This window comes from Python bivittatus, unplaced genomic scaffold (genome assembly GCF_059951505.1).
Source record: "Python bivittatus isolate LINGU-HERP-01145 unplaced genomic scaffold, Pbiv_v1 ctg000340_np1212, whole genome shotgun sequence".
Classification (NCBI taxonomy): Eukaryota; Metazoa; Chordata; class Lepidosauria; order Squamata; family Pythonidae; genus Python; species Python bivittatus.
The window spans coordinates 3,670,954-3,696,836 of record NW_028277056.1 but is presented as its reverse complement, the minus strand read 5'-3'; the positions used below and the strand labels follow the sequence as shown (position 1 = coordinate 3,696,836).

Sequence of the window (25,883 nt, the reverse complement as noted above, 5' to 3'; positions counted from 1 at the left end):
TTTTTCCGCTTGATAAATGGTCAGAAAGTTCCTGCAGGCACATCGCTGCCGTGCAACTATCAGGCCCAGGGTCTTACGAAAAACGTGGCTTCTGATGCTACGATGTTTGTTCCTCCAGTCGATCTCTCCGCTTCTATATATGTATCCCGGCTGGACTTGCACATGGCCCTAAGCCATAAAACGACTGGCTGCTCCTGCTCGTGCAGTGGTGCAAGCCAGCCGCCGTGATTTGTTTGTAAACTACGGCTAAACAATGACTTGGTACGATGTGGGAACTAGACCAGGGAAGCTACTAATGTATTTACACACGGCAGATTTGGAAAACGCAGCTATTAGGCCGAGGATAAGATGCCAAGAGGCCGTGGGACCAGGCATTCCCGCAATCGCCCTGCTTGCGCGAGTAAATAAAGTTACAGGAATGTTGCGTAGTGAGCCCAAGGTTTTCGTGAGCCCAAAACGTTTCGCAGTTCTGCAGCGCCATCTATGCACCAACGGTTCTGCAAAGGCACGGCCCACCCCGTGGCCTAGGAGTGAGTCACAACAGAAATGTTGCAAAGTTTGCAAAGAAGCAAATTCCTCGGGATCCTGTCACCCCCCCCCCCCCAGAACAGGAAGTTTTTGGTCGAATTGCTACGCGACCAAGCAAACAACAGTCTTTTAGCATCTTTAACAGCATCCACCATCAATACACCTAAAAAGGACTCGAGGGGGTGGGCTTTGATTGCACGACCACAATCATCTTGCCCTCTTTCTCCCTTCCTTGGATACTGCTGTTTAAGTGGTTTTTCATCACGGTCCGTAATTTCCCAGCTTCACGTAGGCCACCAAGGCTGGAATAACTGACAAGGGACTGGGGAACGAAAATATTTGGAGGGAGCCAAGTGGCCCTCCCTGTTGGAGAAACTTGCTGTGGCACAGCCTTTCCCCAACCTGGCGTTCTCCAGAAGTGCTGGAAGTACAAGTCCCAGAATTCCTAGCCAGCTAGAGGCAGCACTGCTTGGGGAATTCTGGGAAATGGACTCTCAGCCTCATTGGAGGGCTGCAGAATGGGGAAATCTGTCGTTATACTTTAAACCAGTGTTTCTCAACCTTGGCAGCCTTCAGATGGGTGGGCATTCACGTAAGTGGAGGTTGATCTCCACCAGCCCTCTCCAACCCGGCTTGGGCTCCAGAAGAGTTAAACTACAGGGCCTATCCTGGAGGATGCAAGCCACCATCCAACACATCTGGCTTCAGACGTGACTTTTTCCTATCGTGCCCAGAATTGGCTGGGGTTGGACTTTCTCCACGCTGTATGGCAGCAGACTTGTCATTATGGTTCCCAGTTAGATCCCTACCCAAATCACAGTTTGATGGGAGCAGTGCAGACAAAGTTTATCCCAGCAGCGCTCCACATACTAAGAGGAACTGAACATCTAACGTGGCCTTGAGGCTTGAGATTGGCCAAAAGAGGGTTGAGTTGAGAGCTTGGCTATTAATTATTAATTATGGCTTACCAATTTCCCGGTTGGACCGATTCCATTCATCTTCTCCGATTCATTGATTAAACAAATTTATGCAGCCACCCATCTACCGAAGGAACCTCAGACTTTGTAGTTCCACGTAATCCTAAAAAAATCTTTATTCTTGCAGCCTTTCCCTTCAATCTTTCACGCTTTCCTGAATTCTCTCAGGCCGAGGGAGTCAGTAGAGAACAGCTCCTGGAGATGGATCATCAGAAAATCTATCTCAGCCCGATTGCTCAGCTGAGCGGTTGGAAATGGAGCTAATTTTAGCCATTCATTCATTTCTCCATCACAACCAAGGTTCTTCTTTAGGGCCAGATTTAACCCCCTGCCCTGAACCCTCCTATTTGGGATATTGAATAAATTTCCTATGGCTATCCAGATGTGCCCCTCTATTTTTGCATTATCCTTTCCATAAGGATAGCTGAAGAAGGCTGATTTCTCCCCTGCTCTCCCATAACCCAGGTTGGCATGAAGAATTTCATGTTGACTCCCTTTTCCCAGATGGCAATAACAGCAGTGAATGCATAAACCAGTGTTTCTCAACCTTGGCAACTTTATGATGTGTGGACTGGCTGGGGAATTCTGGGAGTTGAAGTCCACACATCATAAAGTTGCCAAGGTTGAGAAACACTGGCATAAATAGTTGGTCTGAGACTTAGATTAGTATCTTCTTTCTCTTTTTAGTATTTCTTTTCAGTTGTCTACGATTAATACCCCAACTTTTTAAATGTTATAGGATATTGTTTGCTTATGTTGTAAAATTATAGGTAGTCCTCGTTTAATGACCATAATAGGGACCAGAAAATTTGTTGTTAAGTGGGGTGGTTGTTAAGCAAGTCATGTCTGATTTTATGACCTTTTTTGCAGCAGTCATTAAATGAATCACCCAGCCATAAAGTGAATCACCATGGCCTTTAAGTGAATCACATCGTTCTCCATTGATTTTGCTTGCCAGAAACCAGCTGAGAAGGTTGCAAATGGCAATCACGTGACCACAGGGATGCTGCGACGGTTGTAAGTGTGAGGACCAGTTTTAAGTCCCTTTGTTCAGCACCATTGTAACTTTGGTCACTAAATGAATGGTTGTTAAGTGAGACTACCTGTACCTTATTATTAAGTTGAATATTTCCTATTCCTTTTAGGTTTGAATACAAATTCTGCTGAAGGATTTTAGTCCTAAGAGCGGGCATTATTGTATCATTTATTTTATTTTGTTTATACATGCCGTCTTTGTATGTTTGGTCTTACTGTAGTTTTTCTTCTTAAGCTGGCCACTGACCAAAATTAATAAAATCAATCGATTCAGCACTTTTGCCGCTGAACGACCATCGCTCACCAGCTGCAGGTGTGAGCTTCAGAGGATCCTCTTGCATGAAATTATTTCGGAACGGGAGGTCCTGCGGTCATCTTTGCATCTTCAATCTGGTGGGCTCCAGAGGATACCCGCAAAGTGTTTTCAGGGAAGAAATTCCCCCAAATTCTCAGCAAAACTCGCCTGGTCAATGGATGACTGATTAAAAGCACAGCGAGAGTCAGCTTCCATCTTCTCTGCGGGAGGCATTCGCGGGTTATTCTGTAACTAAACTTTTCTCATAAAAGGGCCACCTCAGAACAACTAAGCAGCTCGTGAAGCAACACAACACAGTTGTGGGTGGGTGTGCACATGCATGCGTGTTGCAGCTTGGTTGAGAACTTACTAACATTCACCGGAGGCCTAAATTCTCTTTTAAGGAAGCCCGCTTAATCTTGTAGCCTCTGAAGCAATTGACTTCAGGTCCTGCAGTTGCCTCTCGGCCAGCTGAAATGCAAACAGAGCGCGCTTCGGGCTGGATAACCCAGGTTAGGGCTGACAAGTCCTAGAGGTAAGGCTGCGTTCACACAACATGCTTTAAGGAGCTGATGAAAGGCCTTATTTATTCATCGACGTCCTGCCTTCATTTTGGTTAACTCAAGGCAGAGAGCATACCGAATGCTCCCGCCTCCCATTTTCCCTGCAACAACAATCCTGTGAGGTAGGTTGGGCTGAGAGAGAGAGAGGGACCGGCCCAAAGTTATTCAGGGCACTTTCGTGGCTAAGGGGGGATTAGAACTCACGTCTCCCAGTTTCTAGTCCAGCACCTTTCCCTACTACATCAAACTGGCTAATGGCTGCATTCAGACAACCTGCAAAACGTGGCTAGTGTGAAGTTTATTTTGTTTCTGTTTCTTGGGGCGTAGCTTAGTGTGTTGTGCCAAACCCATTTTTGCACAATATATTGAATCATAAATGAGCCGCAGTGAAGCTGTTACGGGGAAAATATGGCTGCATTTCTGTAATTTTGGTGGCGATGTGGGGCGTAAACCTCTTCAGTGCACTGACTTGTGCAAACTAAGAAACGAGGCTTGGCGTCTGGAGAATCTGCTCCAGGAACACATTTCCTAAAAATCAACCTTTTGCCTAGAACTCAGCATTTTACCAAAGGCACTTCATTACTTATTTATTCAGCACACTTCCGCGCTGATGTCTCCTGCGACTCACGGTGACCCAAATAATAAACCCCCAAACCCCAAACACAATTGCAACCAGAAGACAGAACAGCAAAACAAAGCAATGAGGCCTGCAGATAACAACTATTATCCCCTCAGGCCAACCCAGCAGCGTCCCCCGCCTTAAGAAATGAAGCACTGACAAAAGGAAAGGGCAGAGGAAAAGAAAGGGAAGTGGAAAGCCTGGTGGAAAGGGGTGTGTCTGTGTGCAAGGGAGAGAGAGAGAAAAAGAGCGAGGGAAAGGAGGAGGGAGGAAGAGGAGGAGGAGGAAGGGAAGAAGGAAGAAAGGAAAAGGAAAAGGGGAACGAGGGAGGGAGGGAGGGGAAGGAAGGAAGGAAGGGGTGGGAATGGAGAGACGGAGGGAGGAAGGGAGAGGGGAAGGGAGGAAGGGAAAGAAGGGAGGGAGGGAGGGAAGGGAAGGGAAGGGAAGGGAAGGGAGGAAATGAAAAAGAAAAAGGGAGGGAGGGAGGGGAAGGAAGGAAGGAAGGAAGGAAGGAAGGAAGGAGGGAGGGAGAAGGAAGGGAAGGGAAGGGAAGGGGAGGGAGGGAGGGAGGAAGGAAGGAAGGAAGGAGGGAGGGAGAAGGGAAGGGAAGGGAAGGGAAGGGAAGGGAAGGGAAGGGAAGGGAAGGGAAGGGGAGGGAGGGAGGGAGGGAGGGAGGGAGGGAGGGAGGGAGGAAGGAAGGAAGGAAGGAAGGAAGGAAAATTCATGTGCATTAGGTCTAATTCAGTAATTGAAGGAGTCAATCTTGTCAAAGACGTGTTGCAGAAAAGCACCTTCCGCAACTCTTCTTGGAAGTCATTTGACCCAAGAGGCAGCACGGGAGAAAAGATGGCATCATTTGAGGAGCCCTGAGTAGCAAAGAGCTTAAGGAGCGACAGGTCTTGCTTTCACAGCCTTTCCACCCACTTTGAGGGTACTTTTATCTTCATGTCTGCAAAATGGGCGAGTCCCATGCCCCCCAAAATAGCGGAAATGAATAGTACATACATATATAAACTTATGCACGTTGCAAGTGTTATATTGTGGAGAAGATGTTCACTCAGGTATTTCCAGCTTGTTCTGTAGCTGAATTGCTTTGGTTTAATATTTAGAATACAGTTAATAGGGCGTTGGAAAGAGAAGTAAGATTTAAAGATGTGCTTGTGATGTTGAACATTTGGAATGTATTGACATATGGAGAATTCTAGACCTGCCACTGATCATCTGGAACTAAACTTTGATGGAAAGACTGTGCGACACCTGATTTAAAACCCTGGATCGAAGTTATGGGTTCCCTCTCTACTCAGGAAGTCAGCTTTTTATCAATGCAGTCAAAAGTCTAATCAATATTATCAAGACGCATTTCAGTCCGGTTTCAAGATGGGATTCAAGAGATAGAGACGGCAGACACGATTGGAGCAGATCCGGGATGGAGAGGTCACATCCATCCTAAATGTTCCTTGGTTTCTCAGAAGCTTTTGATACCGTCATCCATGGTATCCCTCTGGACCAGCTCCAGGAATTGGAGAAGGGGGCACCATTTTACAGTAGCTCTCTTCCTTCCTTCAAGGCTGGTTCCCGTTGGTGTTGATTGGGCAGGGGGAGAGGTTGTCCTCCTCCGTGGGGTGCCTTTGGGGGGTGTCACAGGGCTCAGGACTCTCTTTCCTAGTATTCAACATCTACCTCAGGGTTTCTCAAGCCTGGCAACTTTAAGACGTGTGGACTTCAACTCCCAGGATTGCCCAGCCAGCATGCACAATTTGGGGGTCCTCTTGGATGCTCAGCTCCTGTCAGCCCCACTAAGAGACCAGACCAGGAAGTCAACTCCACAGGAAGGTTAAAACTACTTCTACTGATAGGCCCCGAGAAGAGAATCTGGCAAGCCTGACGGGGAATTCACCTCCCAGTGAATCGGGAGGTGTTTCCTGAGCCACTTCTGAATACTTTCTTCTTTCCCAGAGCTTAGAGAATGTTTCACCCTCTTTACTCGTATAATGCTTCTTGCATCTTTCCGTCAAGGTCATCTCTGTTACTTTCTACAGCTTCTGCTCAAGAGGACCTTCACCAAGAGGACCTTCACACAGCTCCATCTGGTGCACCAGTTGAGCCCCTTCCTGGATCAGGCAACCCTCCAGTCACTCACACCCGTGTCATCTCACTCCTTGACTACTGCAAAGTGCTGTACGTGGGGCTGCCCTTGAAGACCCCCTGGAAGCTCCAACTGGTCCAGAATGCAGTCATGAGGGCAGTGATGGGCTTGCCTTTGTGTGCCCATGTGGCACCCTTGCTTTTTGAGCTGCACTGGTGGCCAGTCTCCTTCTGGGTGCAATTCAAGGCTCTGTTTATCACCAATAAACATGGCATGGTTATCTGAGGGACAAGCTATCTTCTGTGGTGTCCGGATGGCCAGTGAGAGCCAAAAGATCGGGCGCACTCTGGGTGCCCTCAAGCAAACAGGGTCATCTTTGGGGACCCAGGAAGCATGCCTCCTCCGCTGCAATGCCTGCTCTCTGGAACAAGGTCCCCCAATATCCAGGCGGTTCCCACCCTGATGGTGTCCAGGAAGGCCTTAAAGACCCAGCTTCGGGGTAGGATAAAAGGAACTGACTTGTTAGAGAAGTTTGTCATACATTACATATATTTTTATGTTAGTTATATGGATTGCCATTTTTTTCCGTGATGGTATTTCTATTTATTTCCTTGTTTTTGTGTTGTTTACCATAGTCGGCCTGAAGTTGCACAGCACCACTTGAATTAAATAAACAAACAGACATTATCCCATGTAAAGTTTTATCTGTTATTAAAGAACTATCTTTTGTTTCAAAAATACCTACTTTACTCTGCATGGTTTTTGTTTCTACATTATTTCCTTTCTCTTTTCCTTTCTTAGTTTTTGGTTTAATTTTTTAAGTTTTCTTATTGATTTATTTCGGAGATTTGCAGGCCGCCCGACTCCAGAATGACTTTGGGTGGCTTACGTCAAATAAGAAAAAAGAAAAAACAGCCAGAAAATTCCTTGCATCTGGACTCACGCGCTCATTCAGAGGAAAGACTTCACCCCAGGCCTGGGAAAACAGCCAGGTCATTAAGGTCCTCTGGAACATCATCAGGGTAGAGGTGACACAGATCTCTTTTCTTGTATATTAAAACAATCTAAAACTGAAAAAAATGATATATACGTTATACTCATCATGGTCTTCCAACAAATGAAGTCACTAGTTAAGAAAAGCTTTTCTGAGGTATCTGCATGGAGGGGGTCAAAGAAGTCAAGACGGTGGCCACGACTGTCCTATTGATGACCCATCCTTTTTATGTGTGTTGCATTCATCCACTTATGTATTTTTGGTATCTTCGAGTTGGTCTTTCTAAATTTATTTATTAATTAACAGTAAAATATTGCTGGGGGGGTGCTGTAGCCAAGACAGTCTCAACTCCTGGTGACTGCCTGGACAAATCCCTGCATTTTTCTTGGCAACATTTTCAGAAGTCCCCTTCTTCTAAAGCTGAGGGAGGGACTGGCCCAAAGTCCCCCAGCTGGATTTGTGCGCAAGGCAGGACTAGAATTCATGGTCTCCTGGTTTCTAGTCTGGTGCCTTTAACCACTGCACCAAACCGGCTTTCAGATTTTGCTATACTCTTTGTAAAATAAATTATACTCTAACCCCATCAGTTGTATAATTGTTTTGTCAACTTTTTTATTTGCTGTCGCAGAATTGTCTTTTTTCGGGGGGGTCGTAATTGATCAATGGCTGGACTAAGGCTTATGGAATATTGAGATGTTCACCTTCCCTGCCCATTAGGGATTTTTAGTAAGATAGAGAAGGTATCGGTTCTGTTAATAATCTTAGTTTTACCTGGGCCACAAGCGTCATTCTCTGCTAATGGCAGAACAGCGCTGCTCGGTTCGGGCATATTGCAGCCAGCATGCCAGTCACACAATCAAAGCCCACTTTTACCCCAAGCGCGCTCACACTGTTCTACGCAAGCTTGGATCTCCAATCTGGCGCTGCCATATAAACCAACATACAGTTGCCTGCCTATCACCAACTTGGAGGCCCGGGCACTATTCTGAGACAATCATGCCAAACTGCTTTCTTTGGGAGGAGCAAAAGATTCCCCTAATCTTATCTGATCTCTGATGAACTACTCATACAAACTAATGGGATCAGAGCTAGCAGTGACTGATGGGGAAAGAGGTCTTGGAGTGATGGTAAACAGGTCAAGGAAGGGGTTGACACAGTGTGCATCTGCTGTGCGTGAAAAAGGCCCACAGCATGTTATGACCCCTAAATGGTACTGAAAATAGAGTTGCCGATATCAAAAGGTTCAGTCTATGGGGCGACCACATCTGGAATATGGTGAGCAGTTCTGGTTGCCGCACCTGAAAGGGATATAGTGGCGCTGGAGAAGGTCCGAGGAGGGCAACTAAGATGATCCGGGGACTGGAGCAGCTTCCTATGAGGAAAGGTTGCAACATTTGGGGCTTTGTAGTCTAGGAGGGAGGCAAAAGAGAGGGGGCATGATGGAGGTGTACATGGTGTGGATAAAGTAGACAAGGAGCAGCTTTTTTCCCCTTCCCAAAATACTAGAACCAGAGGCCACCCAGTGAAAATGACTCCTGGAAGAATCAGGATAGACAAGTGATTCCCAATCTCAGCAACTTTAAGATGTGTGGACTTCAACTCCCAGAATTCCCCAGCCAGCATGGCTGGCTGGGGAATTCTAGGAGTTGAAGTCCACACATCTTAAAGTTGCTGAGACTGAGAACCACTGAGGTAGACAAAAGGGAAAAACATTTTTTTACATAACTTGTAATCCAACTTTGGAATTCACTACCACGAGATGTGGTGCTAATTTACCAGCTTGGCTGGTTTGAAAATAGGTTTGGACCGGTTCCTGGAAGTCCGGGGGATCCATGGCTCTTAGCCTGGATGTCATGGGACCACCTCTGAAGGGCCTCTGCTGGGAGACGGGTGGGCTTCCTTGGGCAGTTGGTGGCCCGCTGGGAGAACAGGCTGCTGGACGAGATGGACCAGGGGTCCTGTCTAGCAGGCCACGGCTTATTCTTTTCTTCTGCGCTGTGATTTTAGAAAACAAAGCAAAACCGGGGAGATGGAATTAGGAACGATCTGGGAAGAAGAACCGTAATTGGAACGAAAGCAAAAAGATATGTAAGAGAAACAGGAAGTCCTAATAGCCCAGAAACCTGACTTCATTTTTTATGGGATTTGTGAAGAAATTTCTCGCAGTAGTTGAAAGGAGTCCTAGATAGAATCTCTGTGTTGGGGACAGTCTACAGCAGGGTTTCTCAACCTTGGCAGCTTGAAGACGGGTGGACTTCAACTCCCAGAATTCCCCAGCCAGCCATGCTGGCTGGGGAATTCTGGGAATTGAAGTCCACCCGTCTTCAAGTCGCCAAGGTTGAGAAACCCTGGTCTACAGTATATTGAAACCCAATTGCTTGGGATCTACAGAGAGGGGAAAACTTTCTTTGGGCTTACCGAGAAAGTGATATTTATTGTTGCTTTTCAACTCTGTCGGCCTTCTTGAAGTTTCAAGGCGTCGCCCCGCAAAAAGTGAAGCCCCCATTGAGATCCCTTGCTAAATCCCTTGGGGGGGGGGTGTTTGTGCGTGTGTGCACGTAGGTGACCCCTCACTTTTCCCCGCTCCTTGTGTTCTCCGCCAGGCGTGTTCCCAAAGACTCCTTCTTGCAAGAGACCATCCCTCTCCTTTTTTTGGGGAAGGCGAAGCCACGCCCCTTGAGGGGGAAAGTTTATGTGAAACGGTCTGGAAAAAGGGGAAAGGAGGAAGGCAGAAATAAACAGCCCAAACAAACAGATACGCGGAGGAGAGCGGCGCCCTCGGAGAGCGGCGGGGCCGTCGCGGCTGCTCGGCGGGGAGCGATGGGGGCTTCTGGTGGCCTCGCCGCGGCGCGGCGCGTTCTCCGCCCGGGGGCGAGGGGCGCCTCCCCCCGCCCCGAAGCCCTCCAGCGCAAGTGAGGGGTTGACTTGACTCCCCCCCCCCGCGGCGTTTCCTCCCGGCGATGCGGAGACCGTTGGCGCGCAGCGCGGCGGGCCGGCGGCGAGGGGCGCCTTCCTGGGCCTGAAAGTTCGCCGGGCGAGCCTCGACTTCGGCCCCCGCCTTTCTTCTGCTCCCCTCCCCGCTCCCCCCCGCACGACCTCCGGACCAGGCGAGGCGAGGCGACTCGGAACCGCCGCGCGGAAGAGCGCTTACATTGTTGCAGCCGCGGCGCCGCCGCCGGATCTGCTCGCGCCCCGGGCTCGGGACTGAACGTGGGAACTTCGTGGAAGTCGCCCCCCCCCCGCCGGCCCGCGCTCTCCTCCTCCTCCTCCTCCTCCCTCTCTGCTCGCGGCCCGCGGATGGCGGAGGGCGGCGGCAGCGGCGGCGCGGCCGGGCCGGCGTAGGGCGCGGGGAGCAGCGGCAGACTCCGGGAGGGCTTCGCGGCGGGGAGCGGAAACAATGGCGGAGGGGGAGAGCCAGAAGCGGACTCCCCTCTACCGGAGCGTCTCCTTCCAGCGCCTGGCCAGGAGGATCGGGCCGGCCCAGCCCGAGGGCGGGGGGGGCGGAGGGGGCGGAGGCGCCCCTCGCGGGCAGCCGCCGCCGCCAGAGCGCCCGGGCGCACAGCCGCGCCAGGCTCCCCCGCCCAGCGCCAGGGCGCAGCCGCCGCCGCCGCCGCCGCCGGAGCCCATCGGGCGGCGATCGCCCGGCCGCGCCGCCTCCTTCAGCGTCTCCCGCCCCGCCGCCAAGCTCGCCGAGCCGGGGGGCCGCGCCCTGCGGAGCCTCTCGCCCTCGGTGCGCCAACTTTCCCAGCGCTTCTGCGCGTCCCGCGGCGGGGCCGAGGAGGACCCTGCGCTCGGCCCGGCCAGCCGCGGAGGAGCCACCTGCGGCCGCGCCGCCGCCGCCCCGAAGGACCTGGCGGGCGCCGAGGCGGGCGGGGGGCACCAGCCCGAGCAGCCCCCGGCCCCGCCGCCCCGCAGCAGCAGCAGCAGCAGCGGCAGCCTCCGGGGGCCGAGCGAGCCCGCGGCGCTCGACTGGCCCAGCGTGACCGAGATGCGCAAACTTTTCGGCGAGAGTTTTCGGCGCCAGCAGCAGCAGCAGCAGCAGCAGCAGCAGCCCCAGCTGCAGGCGGCCGAGCCCGGGGGCGGCCCCGGCGAGGACGGGGCGGGACTGCGGGGCAAAGCCCGGCCGCCGGGCGTCTCGGAGGGCGGCGGCGGCGGGGGAGCTCCCGCGCCGCCGCTGCCGCTGCTGCCCGACGGGCCGGCGCTTGCCGGGGGCCGCGCTGAAGACGGGCCCTGCCTCCCCGAGGAGCGCCGGGGCGCCCCGCCGCCGCCGCCGCCCCGCAGCTGCATCCCCTTTCCGGGGCTCCGGGCGCATCGGGGCCCCCGCAGCCCGGCGGAGAGGCCGCCGCAGCTGCGGGAGACGTCGCATTCCTGGCATAGTTCTCCCTCGCCCGCCGCCTCCCCGGCCTGGGGCGGCTGGGCCCCCCCGGAGATCTCCAGCAGCAGCGAGGACGAGCTGCGGCCCCCGCCGGCCCTGGCCCCAGCCGGCCCGGGCGGGACCAGCTGGCGCAGCTCCCCCGAGCGCTCCTCGGGCAGCGAGGAGGAGCCCCAGCTGCTGGTCCCCCGGAGGCGCTCCCTGCGCAGGAAGAAGAGGGAGCCCGAGGCGCCGGACCAGGCCGCGCTGGGGGCACAGGCGGCGGCCACCATGGCCTGGCACCTCAAGGCCCAGCGGGAGCTCTCAGCGGGCCTCCTGCCCACCAAGGAGGAGGAGAGGACTAGCCTGGCCCCCGTCGCCCAAGCCAGAGGGGCCCACGGTGCCGAAGGGCACAGACCGCTTTCGGGGGCTCCCCCGGAGGGCAGCAGGCCCTTCCCCGGCAACCACAGCAGTCCCCTTTCCTCGGGGCCTCCCCTGCCCCTGGTGTCCAGGGTCTCCAAGGTGAACATTCCCCCCTTCGTGTCCAGCCCATCCGGGTCCCGAAGTAGCAGCAGATACTCCAGCACTGAGACCTTGAAGGAGGACGACCAGCTGGGGGGCTCCTGGGCCAGCCAAAGCAAGGCCAGTCTTGGCCTGTGTCGGGGGTCCAGTTTCAGCCAAAGCGACAGCCCCACCAGGCTGCAGCCCCAGGTCCGGGCCCGCCCCAAGCTGCCTCTGGGCTTTCTCAGGACCAAACAGGAGCTGTCCTCATTTGAGAATTTGATGCCCTGCGGCCTTGAAGCAGCCGAGAAATCCAGGCACCAGAAGTCCATGTCCAATCCTGACATTGCCAGCGAGACGCTGGCCCTCCTCAATTTCCTGAGATCAGACCTTTCAGAACTGAAGGCCAGGAAAAGGGGCAGCAGGTTGAGTGACCAAGAAGAGATGGGGTTTAGCGGCGGCGGTGGTGGCAGCAGATACGAACACTATCCCCAGGGAGGAGCTGAGCACCAGCTGGTGAGTAGGACCCAAGGTGAGGTTCAGCCACCCAGCCGTTGGGCCTTGGGCAACCGTCCAACCCTGAAAGACCTCACGGCGACTCTGAGGCGGGCCAAATCTTTCACTTACTCGGATAAACCAGCACCCCGCAGACTCTTCCTGCAGAATGCCATGAAGCAGAGCTCTTCAGAACTGCTCCTTGCCACCAGCATCGACCACAATGGTGTGGTTTCTGACAGCGATGTTGGCCGAAGCAGGGAAGACGAGGTGCTCCCTGTAATCATCCAAGATCAGTACATTCAAGAAGCCAGGCAAGTTTTTGAGAAGATAAGTAAGATGGGCTCAGAACACGATTACAATTTTGCTTTGGACTCAAAGGAGAACAGAAGGGGAAAGGACGAAGGGGAGGAGGTAGAACCTCAGGAGGGTGAGGTCCCAGAAGAAAGCTGTGGTCAGTGCTTGAAGAAAGCTGATTCTGATGGAAATCTATCCTGCAGGAAATCATTAGAAGAAGGTCCTGAATCCAGTATGACAGATGAGGGAATTGTGACTGAGCCAGAAACATCTCCCTACAGTTATCTTGATCCATCCGTTGCCGCGTGGAAGTTGGCCAACCGAAGAGGAACTGAAATCGACCCACTTGAGAGGAAGGAGAAACTTCTCCCAAACCATTTAACCAAAGGGAATAATGAGAAGGTAGCAGTTATTGATGAGGTCATCCCCAGTCACAAGATGGCGTCCCAAGGATTGTTGGAGACACCTCTGACCCCTAGTGCTCTTCGGCGCCGGAGGAAGTTCCCGTCAGTAGGAAACAATGGTTCTGAATCCAGCAATGGAAGCAGCGGGGAATCCAGTGGTGAGTCCTACAGATCTCTCAGTGATCCTATGCCCCACAGAAGGTGTTCCATCACAGAGGATTCAAAGAACTTCTCCGTTGACAGTAACCTTCTGGGGTCATTGAACTCAAAGCCTGGCATCTTAGATTCCTCAGCCACGGCCTTATCCGACTGCACAGGAAGTGCCGCCAGCGACCTCTCTGTTTGCAGTGATGGCATCAAGGATTACAACACCGTGATCCAGAACATTGTCAGCCAGCCTGGGGCCATGGACAAAGTGATTGATGAGAAGGGGAATGGCAAGCCCATCAAGAAGAAATCTTTCAGTGACCCCAGCCGGCGTGGCGAGCATGCCAGCCCAGGCTTCATGGGAGCTGGAGAACCCATCAATGAGATGGATCAGAACATCCTTCCATCCAGCAGCGAACCCATCCTTTCAGAGCAAAGGGACCAGCCGGGGGAGCAGGAAGTGGGCAGGCTGTCCTCCCAGTCTGAGCAAATTCTGCTGATGCCACCAGAAGACGATGCAGTTGACGTCCCTCGTAACTATAGCTTTGATCCCAAGCTGGCTGAGGTCTTGTCACCTAGGATAGTTCGTCGGAGTTCCAAGAAACGCGGCGACCGGGTGAGCAGCCAGGGAAGCAGAGACGAAGAGGTCGCACTGTCCCCCACTGTGCCCACCGCACTGGGCAGAGCAAGGCCAACCTCCAAGCATGTGCGCCACACCAGCGAACCTGCCACCTTTATCCCCATCTCAGATGCCAACCTCCCCAGTTCACTCAGTCAGAACACCCACCCTGCTATGCAGGAGCTTCCACGTCTGCCTACAAAACCCTATCCTGTTCTCCAGGTTCCATCGTTGGAGGATGTTACTAAGCACTACATGTTGACCCTCAGTTCTGGGGAGTCACTTCCCACCAACACTGTGGATACCCCCAGATCGTCACCTGCCACGCCAACCACTACTGAACCCAAACTTCCCAGATGCCCCAAACATCATGGAGATGGGAATGCTAGCAGCTCCAGAAGCAAGCCACAAGTGGTGAGTTTCTTGGTGTTTAGTTTTCTCTGGATTGTAATAAGAGTCTTGACTTCCGCTGACTCGTTTTGATATGTTTTGCATCCACATTTGGGGTCAGGCTTAAATCTCTGCAAACCAGGTTGTACAATCTGGCATAATTGCTCTGCCAACATGTGGGACGTGTATGCCATCGTCTTCTCCGAGTTCACTTGTGGAGGGATTCTGGTAATATCAGATCCTCAGTTTGAATGTGGTTGTATCTAGGTACAAAGATGATGGCAAAAAATAGGCTGCCTGGGTGACGTCGTCTTTTCCAACATAGCATTGTCCAGATACGACCATGGCTACTTTGACTAGGGGCCCATGGAATTGTTAGTCCAATACATCTTGCTTGGAGAAGGCTGAGATACCATTTCAGTGTGAGGTCCATTCAACTTTGCAAAGGTTGTGTTGATAACTCATTCAAGAGCTCAGAAGAGCAAATGGGGAGATGTCTCATGCCCTATCCCTAGATTCGGGCTTTCGGTTTCTAGTCCTCCTGGCAAGTAAACTCAGAGCCTTGGAAGGAGCAACAGGTACTACTTGTAACCAAGCTGTTTACGCAAATGAGGTTTGCTGTGGTGGCATTTTTAAGGTCTGAAGTAGGAATTGGACTACGCGGTACCCAAGTGCTTCTCCGTGGGAAGTTGTGTTGTGGGGGATGGCAGTAAAGCACCCATCTACTAGAGTAACACAGCACAGGCCAAAGTCTAAAGTGGTACAGGCAGAGCAGGGCTTCCCAAGCGTGGCAACTTGGGGATGTGCGGACTCCCGTTCCTAGAATTCTTAGCAATGGTCATGCTAGCTGGGGAATTCTGGGAGTTGAAGTCCACACACCTTAAAGTTGCTGAGGTGTGGGAAGCACTACCCAGGTGGATGGAACATGTCAGGGAGGTTTGGAAGGCAGAGATGCCCTTGAGTTCAGCTTGACTCCTGCTGTCTCCATGGACAGATCCATGCTGGCTTTTTTTTGGCCACAGTACAGAAGTATCTGGCCGGGGGTTGAGGGAGGTGTTACCTTGCGGTAACAGCAGAGGAACCTTGAGGGAACTGTAGTTCATGCCACTGTGCAGAGAAGCAGCTGATAGCTCTCCCAAGTACTGTAAATCGCTGTCGTCTTCTCCTCTTTTGGAGAACAGCAGGAGCGGTTAACTTGCAACGTTTGAGCCTCAGTTCTGTCCAGATATCCCCTTTCCTCCCAAAACAGACTCTTAGCAGTGGCTGAGCTGAAGATTAGGTGCCCTCCTTGCACAGCAGACTTAGCGCAGTTCCTGAATTAACCCATAAGCTGATCGGACAGCCTGAGTTCTCATAACATGCTGACTCACAAGAAAACTAACCAAGTTTAATTCTACCCACACTTAGCATGCTGTGCACAGACAGCTAGTCAGCTTCTACTTGACTGAGTAAGGGTGAACTCCTCTTGCTCTGCTTTTAGGTAGAGTACCTTTTGCAAGTATTGGACTACAACACTCAACACCCCCAGCCAGGATAGGCACTGGAAATGCTGGATCTCCAACACCCTTGAAAGGAGAAGGATGCTAGAGAAGGAAGGCCCCTCTCCTCAAATGATCACTGAAAAGAATAAATAGGTTCTGGATGCGTGGTGGTCCAGGGAGGGATGATGATTTTGGGAAGGGAAACAGGTGTGGGTCTGTCCCCATTCCTCTCCCCCCTCCCGCCGCCGCCATCTGTGAAAGACTGGAGTTTGTGCAGACATAATTTGCAGCTTTCTCCCTTGGACGGTAAATTACAGACCCCAGAAAGTTGCATGTGGCAAAGCAGAGCGGATTGAGGCTGTTTGCTGTGGCGATGCATGGGTCTCGTTTCCACAAACAGCAGCATATGAAGTGAGTAGGAAAACCTGGGCTGGGCTGTACCCATTTAGGTAGGCTTGTTTGGAGCCCTGGACCAGGGTCTTTGTGCAGGGGTAAGTACCTGCTGATGTCCACACACAACCTGCGGCTGCGCAATGTGCTGGAGGAGGCTAAAAGAGGGTTGGGCGATTTACGCTTCCGTGTATTGTGAGAAGGCAGTTCGGTGAACTAGGCGTTCGTGTTAAGCCATCATAGTATGGCTTAGTTCTGTGGCATCCCATGTTACGTTAATCTGGGTTTAAACCCAGGCCCAGGCTCCATTCACACAGCCAGCTTACCCATTTCTCTAAATTGACTGAGGTTTTGGATTCACAGAATTGAATAGTGAACCGTCAGCCAACCAAACAGGTTCATTCACAAAAAACTAACCAGGATTCCCTCTGATCAAGCCGAGCGTGTTATGGGATTGTATCTACTAGATGTTTACCTGGGCTGATTGAGTGTGTTGTGAGAATACAGCCAGGCGGTCTCCAGTGGGAGTGAAATGGCCCAGCATCCCCAATTGCTGGGGGGCCCTAGTGACCAGGCAGGGCCCTGATGCGTGGCAGCTGAATAGATGACCGGCTGCTCCCCGCAAATAGAAAACTAGGAATAAAGGGCCATAGCCTGAGATGCTAGTTCACTTTGTGTAAGGATTTCTTCTTCTTGCGGAAGCTTCAGTTGCAACCTGAGACGGTGCCCTCCAGAAACAATTTTTCCTGCTTTGTCTCTCTTTTCCTCCGAAATGCTGTTTGCTCCGGAGCAGAGAAACCATGTGGTATTGACTCAATCTCTCGTGTGTGGATGCTACCAGCCGTGCATCTTCAGATTGCAGTAGACACACCCCATAAACTACTAACCCTTTGACCAGTTTTAATGTTGTACCCAGAGCATTGAGTTTTTTAAGCAAACATATTCGCTGGAGGGATTAATTTGGCTTTGCTTCTGAGCTGGGTCGGTATACGGTATGTTTTATTTTCTCTTATTTCTGATATTCCGCCCCTTAACTCCGTGGACCTGTTATATTTTTGAGAACATTTAATATCGTGGTGTTCCTGCATATCGGAGGACTCTGAAAAGAAATGGGTGATGAGTCAGCTGGTATTTTGTTTTGCGCAAAAGAGAGTCTCTCTCTCTTTTTTTTTAATCCTCCGGCTACTTTAATTTTAGCCCGCCTTGGGATAATACAGAGGAATTTGAAAACAGCCCTGGGATTGAAAATAGACTCATATGCTTTAAATGAAAGGCTTCCGGATACAAATGTTAGAAAGACAGGTCAAACACACTTTGTATTTTGTTGGTTGCAATTTTGTAGGAAGCATCGATTCTGTGGTTTTGGAAATGAAAACCTTTAGCCCAGGAAGACGAGCAATGCCAGTTGTTAATGTTAGCATATAGGATTGTCTTGATTGCATTTGCCAAGTAAGTAAATTGGCATAGTAAGAAAAGGCTGCCTAGATCAGTGTTTTTCAAACTTGGCAACTTTAAGATGTGTGGACTTCGACTCCCAGAATTCCCCAGCCAGCCTTAAAGTTGCCACGTTTGAAAAACACTGGCCTAGATTGACAACCAGGCCGGGTCTACTGTCTAAATCTATCTTTTCTGGACAACTACAAATTTGGCAAAGCACACATCTAGAAGAATCACTAGGGCTGCAAAGATCCAGACAGCCACTAGAGGGCCACACTCAGGTACAGTCTAAGCCTTTATTGCCACCTAGAGGATGTCTGGAATATTGCAACCCAGTTATGGTAGTCTCTAGTATCTTTTAATTTAAACAATTAATTTAAACGGTTGCAGTGGATTGGAAATGCCCCAGAGATCTTTGAGCATGCTGTGCAAGTAGGCAAGGGTAGATAAATAACTGTTTATTTCAGCAGTACAGTACTTAAATTAAATTTAACCAAAGACCAGAGTGTTGGCCGCAAGGCATAGCATTGAGGATAGTTGTCAAAAACAGGAATAAACCAATATTAACCCACCACATTATGTTCTGGCAATCCATCTGATCGGTGGTTTGCAACTAATTAAGTTTGTTGTCTGAATGTAATACGTCTTATGCTAGAGGTGCCCCCTTCCCTGTGTCTCCTTCGCATCCTATCCTTCCACTGGCCTTGATTGTGTTTTTTTCGCTTCAGCTTGGCAAAATGGGTTAATTCAGGAACCAGGTTTGGTTTGTTGTGCAAATACATTTGCTCTGATTCAAGTGCATCGCGATTGGTGTGCTGTTGGCATTACCCTCAGCCCGATGGCACAGTGCCATTTCTTTCAGGCTCAGATTATACCTCTCCAACTACCAAGGGCATATTATCTTTTATCCTAAAGTATATAGGCCTTTAATTCAGCACAGCATAAATGCCTGCTCACTCCCAGCCTCATAGTGTGTTGCAGTTTTTAGATACGAAACTGATGATGTGGATCCTAAGGCAAATTTAGGACGGATGGATTTATTCTTGCCAAGCTAAGAGGAAGTGAAGATGTTCCTTTGGGGACCAATTCAGTTGCCTTGCAGGATTCACATCAGTACACAGAACCACACTTGTCTCAGTGGGAATACGAAGATTATGTTTTGCAGCCCGTCCCAGATTCAACCTCAGGCATCATGGTTAGACTCTCCTTAATCTCCCAGAGACCTCTCTCATTAAGGCTGTGCTTGGGGACATTGAAAATTATTCAGAACATATGCGTTGCACCTCACAAATGCAGCACCTTCTGCTGTCCATTAAAGCAGACATGTCTTTTTTCAGGCTTTCAAACAAGCCTGAAAAAAGATGTGGCTGCTTTAAAGAATTGCATTTTTAAAGCAGTGTATCTTTCGTGCAACTCTTTAAAACAGCCGCATCTTTTCCAGGCTTGTGTGAAAGCCTGAAAAAAGACGTGCCTGCTTTAATAAATACAGGTAGTCCTCACTTAACCATTTGTTTAGTGACCGTTCGAAGTTACAACAGTGTTGTACAAAGGGACTTACAACCAGACCTTGCGCTTACAACTGTCACAGCACCCCTGTGGTCACATGATCACGATCTGGGCACTTGGCAACCAGCTCGCACTTATGACAGTTGCAGCATTCCAGGGTCACGTGATCACCATTTACAACCTTCCAAGCCGGCTTCTGGCAAGCAAAATCTCAATGGGGAGCCGTGTGATTCGCTTAACGGTCGCAGTGATTCACTTAATGACAGCTGCAAAAAAGATTGTAAAATCAGGTGAGATTTGCTTAACAACACCCTGCTTAACAACGAATTTTCTGGTCCCTATTGTGATTGTTAAGCGAGGACTACCTGTAGCAAAGCGGTGTTTCTTTCTCTGGAACCATTTTTGAAGCGTTGAGGGTCTTGCTCCACCTCTCAGTATAGAAGACGGTGGTTGGGTTCGCACAACATGCTGAGGCAGGATATAATTGGTTTGGTTGAAGCTTAGCATTGTGTACGAACCAGCCCCTGTAGTTTTCAGCTATAGTTATGGCCTAGCATCTTATATGAACCCAGCCCGTTGTGCTTTATTCAGTAAACCATGGTTAAGCGATATGTTGCTATATATATCTTATTAAAAGTTTTAAAGAGAACATAAAAACTAACACAAACTAATACAGAACAGAGAGAACAAAGAAAGACAGATGTGCAGAAAGAAAGAATAAAAAGAAATAGAAGAAGCTTCTGATTTCCTTTGCAGCAAATATAAGTATGATTATGAAATTATCTTACTCTGTCATTACAAAAAGAAACGCTCACTTTTTTCTGTTACCCATTTTTTTCCCTAATAATCAAAACGACAAGTCATAAGTGCATTTTTTCCGTTGCATGTGAAAAGTCTATAAGGGGTTTCCAGTTATCCATAAATGTAGATATTGTCTTTTCTCTGATCGAAGAAGTTAATTTAGCCATCTCTGCAAACTCCATCATCTTCACCAGCCATTCTTCCATTGTGGGCAGTGCTGAGCCTTTCCACTTTTGAGCATATAATAGTCTCACTGCAGTTGTCATATATGTAAACAAAGTTCCGTGCATTTTTCTAGTTGCCTGTCCATTAGCCCCCCCCCGAAAAAGTCTCTGTTTTCAGTTGTACTTTAATCTTTAAAATCTTATGAATTAATGTATGTATTTGTATCCAACAGTTTATTACTTTTTTACATGTTCACCAAACACGATAAAATGTCCCTTCCTGTTGTTCACATTTCCAACAAACATTCAACACACTTTTATACATTCTAGACAACTTCTCTAGTGACAAATACCAACGACACATCATTTTATAAAAATTCTTGTTAAGGCTAGAACATAATGTAAATTTCAATCCTTTTCAACCACATATTTTCCCATTGTTCCATTTGTATATTATAGCCAAAACGTTTAGCTCATTTTATCATACATTCTTTCACTTCTTCTTCTGTCTCATATTTCAGCAAATAACGTTTTAGCAATAACATGTTCATCATTGGTACATAATTCTATTTCAAACTCAGTCTTACTTTGTTCAAAACCATAACATCTTTTATCCACCTTAAGCCTTTCTGATAATTATACAAAGGAAAACCATTGAGAAGGGTGTCCTTCTGTTGTCAAATCTTCTCTTGATTTCATTTTGCAATCCCTTTGAGAAAATTCTAGTACATCACGGTAAGTTAACCATCTGTGTTTCCTTATCATTTCTCGTCTGTAAAATGCTTCTTGTGCTGATAACCACAGAGGTGTTTTCAGGCACAACCTAGATTTATATTTGTTCCATACTCTTAAGAAGTTAAGCAATATGCTGTAATGCATGGGTAAACGGAGTCAGAATAGAGCTAGACCAACTTTCCTTAAGCTGATGCCCTCAAGCTGTGTGGGAGATCACAAAACATTCTCACACATCTGGAGGAGATCAGATTGCAGAAGGAAGGTCTTGATGGACAGGTTGTGTAAAAGTCCCCATTTGTGCTGGAAAACAAAGGATCTTGGGCAGTGGATCAAAGGAAATACACCTCCCACGAAGAATGGGGTTCTCCTCTGGGTGTCTTCTTCGTCCTTCTCTTCCCAGTGCTATTCTGTCAGTCCTTCGACAGAATAGGCCAGATCAAGAAACAGAGCAAAGATTTCAGGAATGCTACGTTACTGTGGGAGGGTAGAATAACAGAATCTTGAAAGCCTATCCGAGTTTCTCTCTACTTCATCTTATACCAAACAGAATCAAGGTGGGGTTGTATTGAGTTTCTCACGCCTTCTCTTTTCCCAGGACTGATTTAATTTCTCATTCCTTGCATTCCTTCATCACGGTTATCTCCATACTCCTCTTCACATTCCCCTCTTCCTGATCTTATTTTAGTTTTATTTATTAATCAAATTTATATGACCGCCCATCTCACAAATAGTGACTCTGGGCGGCATACAACAAGCAGTAAATATGTAAAACAAACGTTGCCTTAAAAACATTATGTAATAATTGTTGAAAAGCATTAGAAGCTATAAAAGCAGAACTAAAACTGAAGAAAGAATAGATGGAGGGACGTTAATAATAATGGAGCCACCTCACCAGTTCACCCATCCCCTGGCATAACCGGGTCTTGAGGGACCTCTGGAAGCTCAACAGTGATGAGGCCAATCTCACCTCAGGGGGGAGAAGATTTCACAACACAGGAACCACAGCAGAAAAGACCCGCCACCAGGGCCTGCCAGATGTAGCTCCCTAGATGACAGAACCCGTAACATGCCCTCTCTGATGGATCTGGTGGGACGGGAAGATGAAATTGGGGAGAGGCGGTCCCTCAAATAACCTGGTCCCGTGCCATGAAGGGCTTTAAAGGTCACCACCAGCGCCTTCTGAAACATGGAATTAACTTGAAAAACAGAGAGCCATCTGTCTGCATGGTACTTGTTTATTTTAATACAATTTATGGGGATGGCCAGCCAAGGAGTCTTCTCATGCACCTCCAACCACCTCATGCAGCTGTTGCTTCCCCAATCTTTAAGCTGTGTACATATTTGGGAACCTCAGCTCCTTGAATTCTCAGACAAAGGCTGGTTGGCTGAAATTCCGGGAGCATATCTGATGCACACCAGCTTGGGAAGAACTGTCTGCATTAACACTTAGTGGATCTCATAACTCAAGACCATTCAGATTCTTTAAAGGGAAAACAAACATGCTTCGGGGGTGATGTTGGTGTTTACCATCCAAGACACTTCATAATGGCTCTCCTCATCTCGCTGCCCTCCAGATGTTCCCAGAGACCTTGACAGACCCAGGTTGGGGAAGGTTGCTCTGTTCTGTAAGGAGAAGCTGGGAGAATCTGATCCAGGGCCTACTTTTCCTACACCCAATGTTTTGAGAAGAAAAATCAAAATGGTGGGTATGGTCAGGATGCTGGTTTCAACCTACTGAGAGCCAAGAACTTCTTAATTCAGCAAAGAAAAGAGAATTGGGCTCATATTGATATCACCTATTTCTTAAGTGGAGATTTGGCTGCAAGGCAGAAAGAGACTAAAGCTGTCTGTGGTTGAGTTCACACAATGTGTGGGTTTAGAAGACACTGTTGCTTTGTTCCCAGAAGATGTTCTCCCTAGACAAAACTACATGGTGGCATAGCATGATGTCCTGGTTTGTATAACCTACTATCCAACCCACTTCAGCTAATATGTGGTATGAACCCAGTGTGTTGAATTAAGTGGTCAAGAAAAGTCCTGGACACAGGTCTTGTTAAATGCAATCCAAGATACCTATGCAATGTATGAACATGCCTGGCTTGGTTACTGAATTAACCCCTTTTTAACCCAACAATTAACCACTGTGACTGGTTCAGCTTGTTGTGTGAACACAGACATTGCCTCAAGGCATGGCTTAGAACAGCTTCCCCCAACCTTGAGTTCTCCAGCTGTGTTGGACTACAGTTCCCATAATGTTTAGCCTGTGTTATGGGAGACCTAGCCCAAACCTTCTGAATGTGTCTGGAGGAGGGAGCTGGCTGTCTCAGAACATCTGAACCTTTGAAGATGAATGGCTGTTGTTCTGAAATGGGGCATGTCTGTGTGCGTGTGGTGGGGGGGGAAGCAGATAGACAGTAAATTGCAAAAGCACCCACAGACTTTTGGAAATCAGGTGCTTTTTCATGCTTGCAACGGAACAGACTGTTCAGGCCCCCGCAGGGAACTGGTGTCGGGAGCCAAGCCTCAGGGTGTGTGGGAGTGGAGGGTGTCCATGTTGCAAAGGTCAGGAAAACGAAACAAAGCTCGCTCTTGACCGGAGCAACGTTAAGCTTCCTGGCAGGGAGAAGGGAGGAGATTCTTAAACCTTGTTTTGGGGTGCAAGCCACCTCCCTTGGAAAAGGGACCATTTGGGCTGGAGGCTGGGCGAGATTGCAGAATAAATTGCTTTGATTCACTCCCAGCACCTCCTTAAAACAGGAAATGGTTCTCACTTTCCACGGTGCCTTACCTTATAAGAGGAGCAAAAAAAGAAAAGTCTGGCCCTTCTGGATTGCAGTATAACTTCCTAGGGACCCCCGTGAAATATTTAGGCTTCTGCAACTTTGGGGGACAATACCATGCCACTTAAGAAATGCATTTTTGTACCCCTCCGGGGCTGCCTTGCAATTCTGCTGGGTCTTTACCCTCCCGTTTTTTCCCTCAATGTTTGCTTTTTATCCCCCCCGCCAGCTGGGGATGGGGTGTGTGAAATACTTCCTAAATACTTGGATCGATTTGAATAGACGGATTTCCTGAATTACTTTCTCTATTCTCTTTATGGCTGGCCCCGCTGCTCGCCTCTCTGCTGACTGCATTCCGCACGGCTGTTGGGCCCCTCGCGGACTCTTTGTAATTTAGGAAACTTTCTTAGCCCCCAAAGGAAAGATCCTCCTGTCTGAACCTGCATTCTTCCCAGGATGGGGAGCAAAGGGGATCAAGGTGGGCAGCTGAGCAACCAAGAGTCCCCTGGCTTTGGGGACTTGGCCCCAAACTAACTTTTAAAAATGTAAATCTGAACATCCTTGAAGCTTTAAAGCAGTGTTTTTCAAACTAGCCAACTTTCAGATGTGCGGACTTCAACTCCCAGAATTCCCCAGCCAGCTGTGCTGGCTGGGGAATTCTAGGAGGTGAAGTCCGCACTTCTGAAAGTTGACAAGTTTGAAAAACACTGCTTTAATGACTGAATTTTCCTGCATCTGATGGAAAAGCTTTATCTTCTAAACTTTTTTTTTTTTTGCACAACTGTTAACACTGCAGGGGACGAAATGAGTTTTTTTTGAACTGCTGCTGTGGACGCCCCTGTTGCCACCAGCTGAAGTGAGAGATAAATCCATCTTCTTACAGGATATATTCCATAAACTGCTTTAAGATGTTTTTGTATCAAAAGTAGAATAACGGGAATAGCAGTATGCATCCTGAATGGGTGTCAGTCAATTGCATATATACGTTCAGATCTTTCATTCCCACTGACATGAGAGACAAAATTCCCATCGATTTCAGTTTAGTGGGATTGCTAACCATTTTAATAAAAATGTCAGTCGTTTCTGTCGCAAAGGCTTGGAAAAATTAACTTCGTCCATAAGGGATTTGGGCACCATCTACTGATTAACTATTTTTTAGCAGCAGCCATGAATGTTGACTACGTACTAAATTCAAGCAGTTTCTGTTTACAGTGTGTAGACCTCCAAGTTGGCTTGCAAAGTAGTCTCTAGATTTAGAGATCCTTGGTTGCACCGAACAGTGTGAACACGCTTGGTGTAAAACCGGGCTTCAGTTGTGCTTATGGCTTCCTGACCAACTGTGCCAAAACTGATTAATACTGCTTTTACCATTAGTAGGGAATTCTGTGTGTCACACTGGTACAACTAGGACTTAAAAGCTGATCCACACCATCTCTATCTAGTTAAAGCAGTGTTTCTCAACCTTGGCAACTTTAAGACATGTGGACTTCAACTCCCAGAATTCCCCAGTCAGCCATGCTGGCTGGGGAATTCTGGGAGTTGAAGTCCACATATCTTAAAGTTGCCAAGGTTGAGAAACACTGAGTTAAAGCGTGCTATGAGAAAGCCTTGTTTGGCCAAAGCCATGATAGGTGGTGGGAATCAACATCTGTGAGCCCATCTGATGATGACCATGACATCTGGAAGATTGAGACTTGGAATCCAAGAGGTGTAAATGCTGCTGAGCAAGAATGAAAAGTCGAAACAAAAGAAAAAGAAATAGACGTGTGTCTGTGAAAATAAGAGAAAGGGAAGGTTGTAGTAGATCTGAAATGAAGGGGGTGTGTGGATCTTGAGGAGTGGAGTTGATGAATACATGCAGGGAAATGAAAGTGTAGGCTGGAGTTTTGATATAACATTCAAAACACAAATGTCAAAAAATAGGAGTGGGTGTAATCTAGGTTGCTGTGAGTGTATACTGTATGAAAGTAGGAATCTACTGGTTAGTGATAGCTGCATTCACACTCCAGTGAATGGAAAAAACAGAAATGAGTCTGGGGCAAAATTGTGCAACTTCCTGGGTGAATGTGATCCAGGGGAAAAAGTTATTCTGCTGGGTGCCATGAACGGATGAGTGGGAAAGAGAGAAGACTACTGTATAGAAAAAATGATCAGGCCATTCGAAGACCCGAGAACGAGTGGAAATGGTGACGATTTTTGGATCATCTGCTTAGAAGAACGCCTGCTTGCTTCGAATATGTGGTTCAAGCATTAGTCTCCTCACGCAGAAGAGAGATGAATCTAAAAAT

General features: G+C 48.8%; 1 protein-coding gene and 1 long non-coding RNA gene across 3 annotated transcripts in view; one reads left to right on the top strand and one right to left on the bottom strand.

The window, feature by feature from the left end:
* Nucleotides 1-4,695: 4,695 nt before the first annotated feature.
* Nucleotides 4,696-10,386, bottom strand: LOC148216033 (uncharacterized). Its single transcript, XR_015796064.1, has 3 exons — nucleotides 10,249-10,386; nucleotides 9,516-9,801; nucleotides 4,696-7,173 (listed from the first exon to the last, which is right to left on the bottom strand). It is a non-coding gene; the product is annotated as an uncharacterized LOC148216033 (long non-coding RNA).
* A 68-nt stretch (nucleotides 10,387-10,454) lies between these two features.
* Nucleotides 10,455-25,883, top strand: part of ARHGEF17 (Rho guanine nucleotide exchange factor 17) — a 151,472-nt gene continuing 136,043 nt past the window's right edge. Inside the window, exons 1-2 of one of the 2 annotated variants that reach the window (XM_088140446.1) lie at nucleotides 10,455-13,908; nucleotides 14,134-14,325. In XM_088140446.1, coding sequence (XP_087996572.1) covers nucleotides 10,495-13,908; nucleotides 14,134-14,325 — 3,606 coding nt within the window. In that variant the 5' untranslated portion in view covers nucleotides 10,455-10,494. Of the gene's footprint in view, nucleotides 14,326-25,883 lie in introns of both variants that reach the window. The other variant, XM_088140445.1, reaches the window with a different exon arrangement.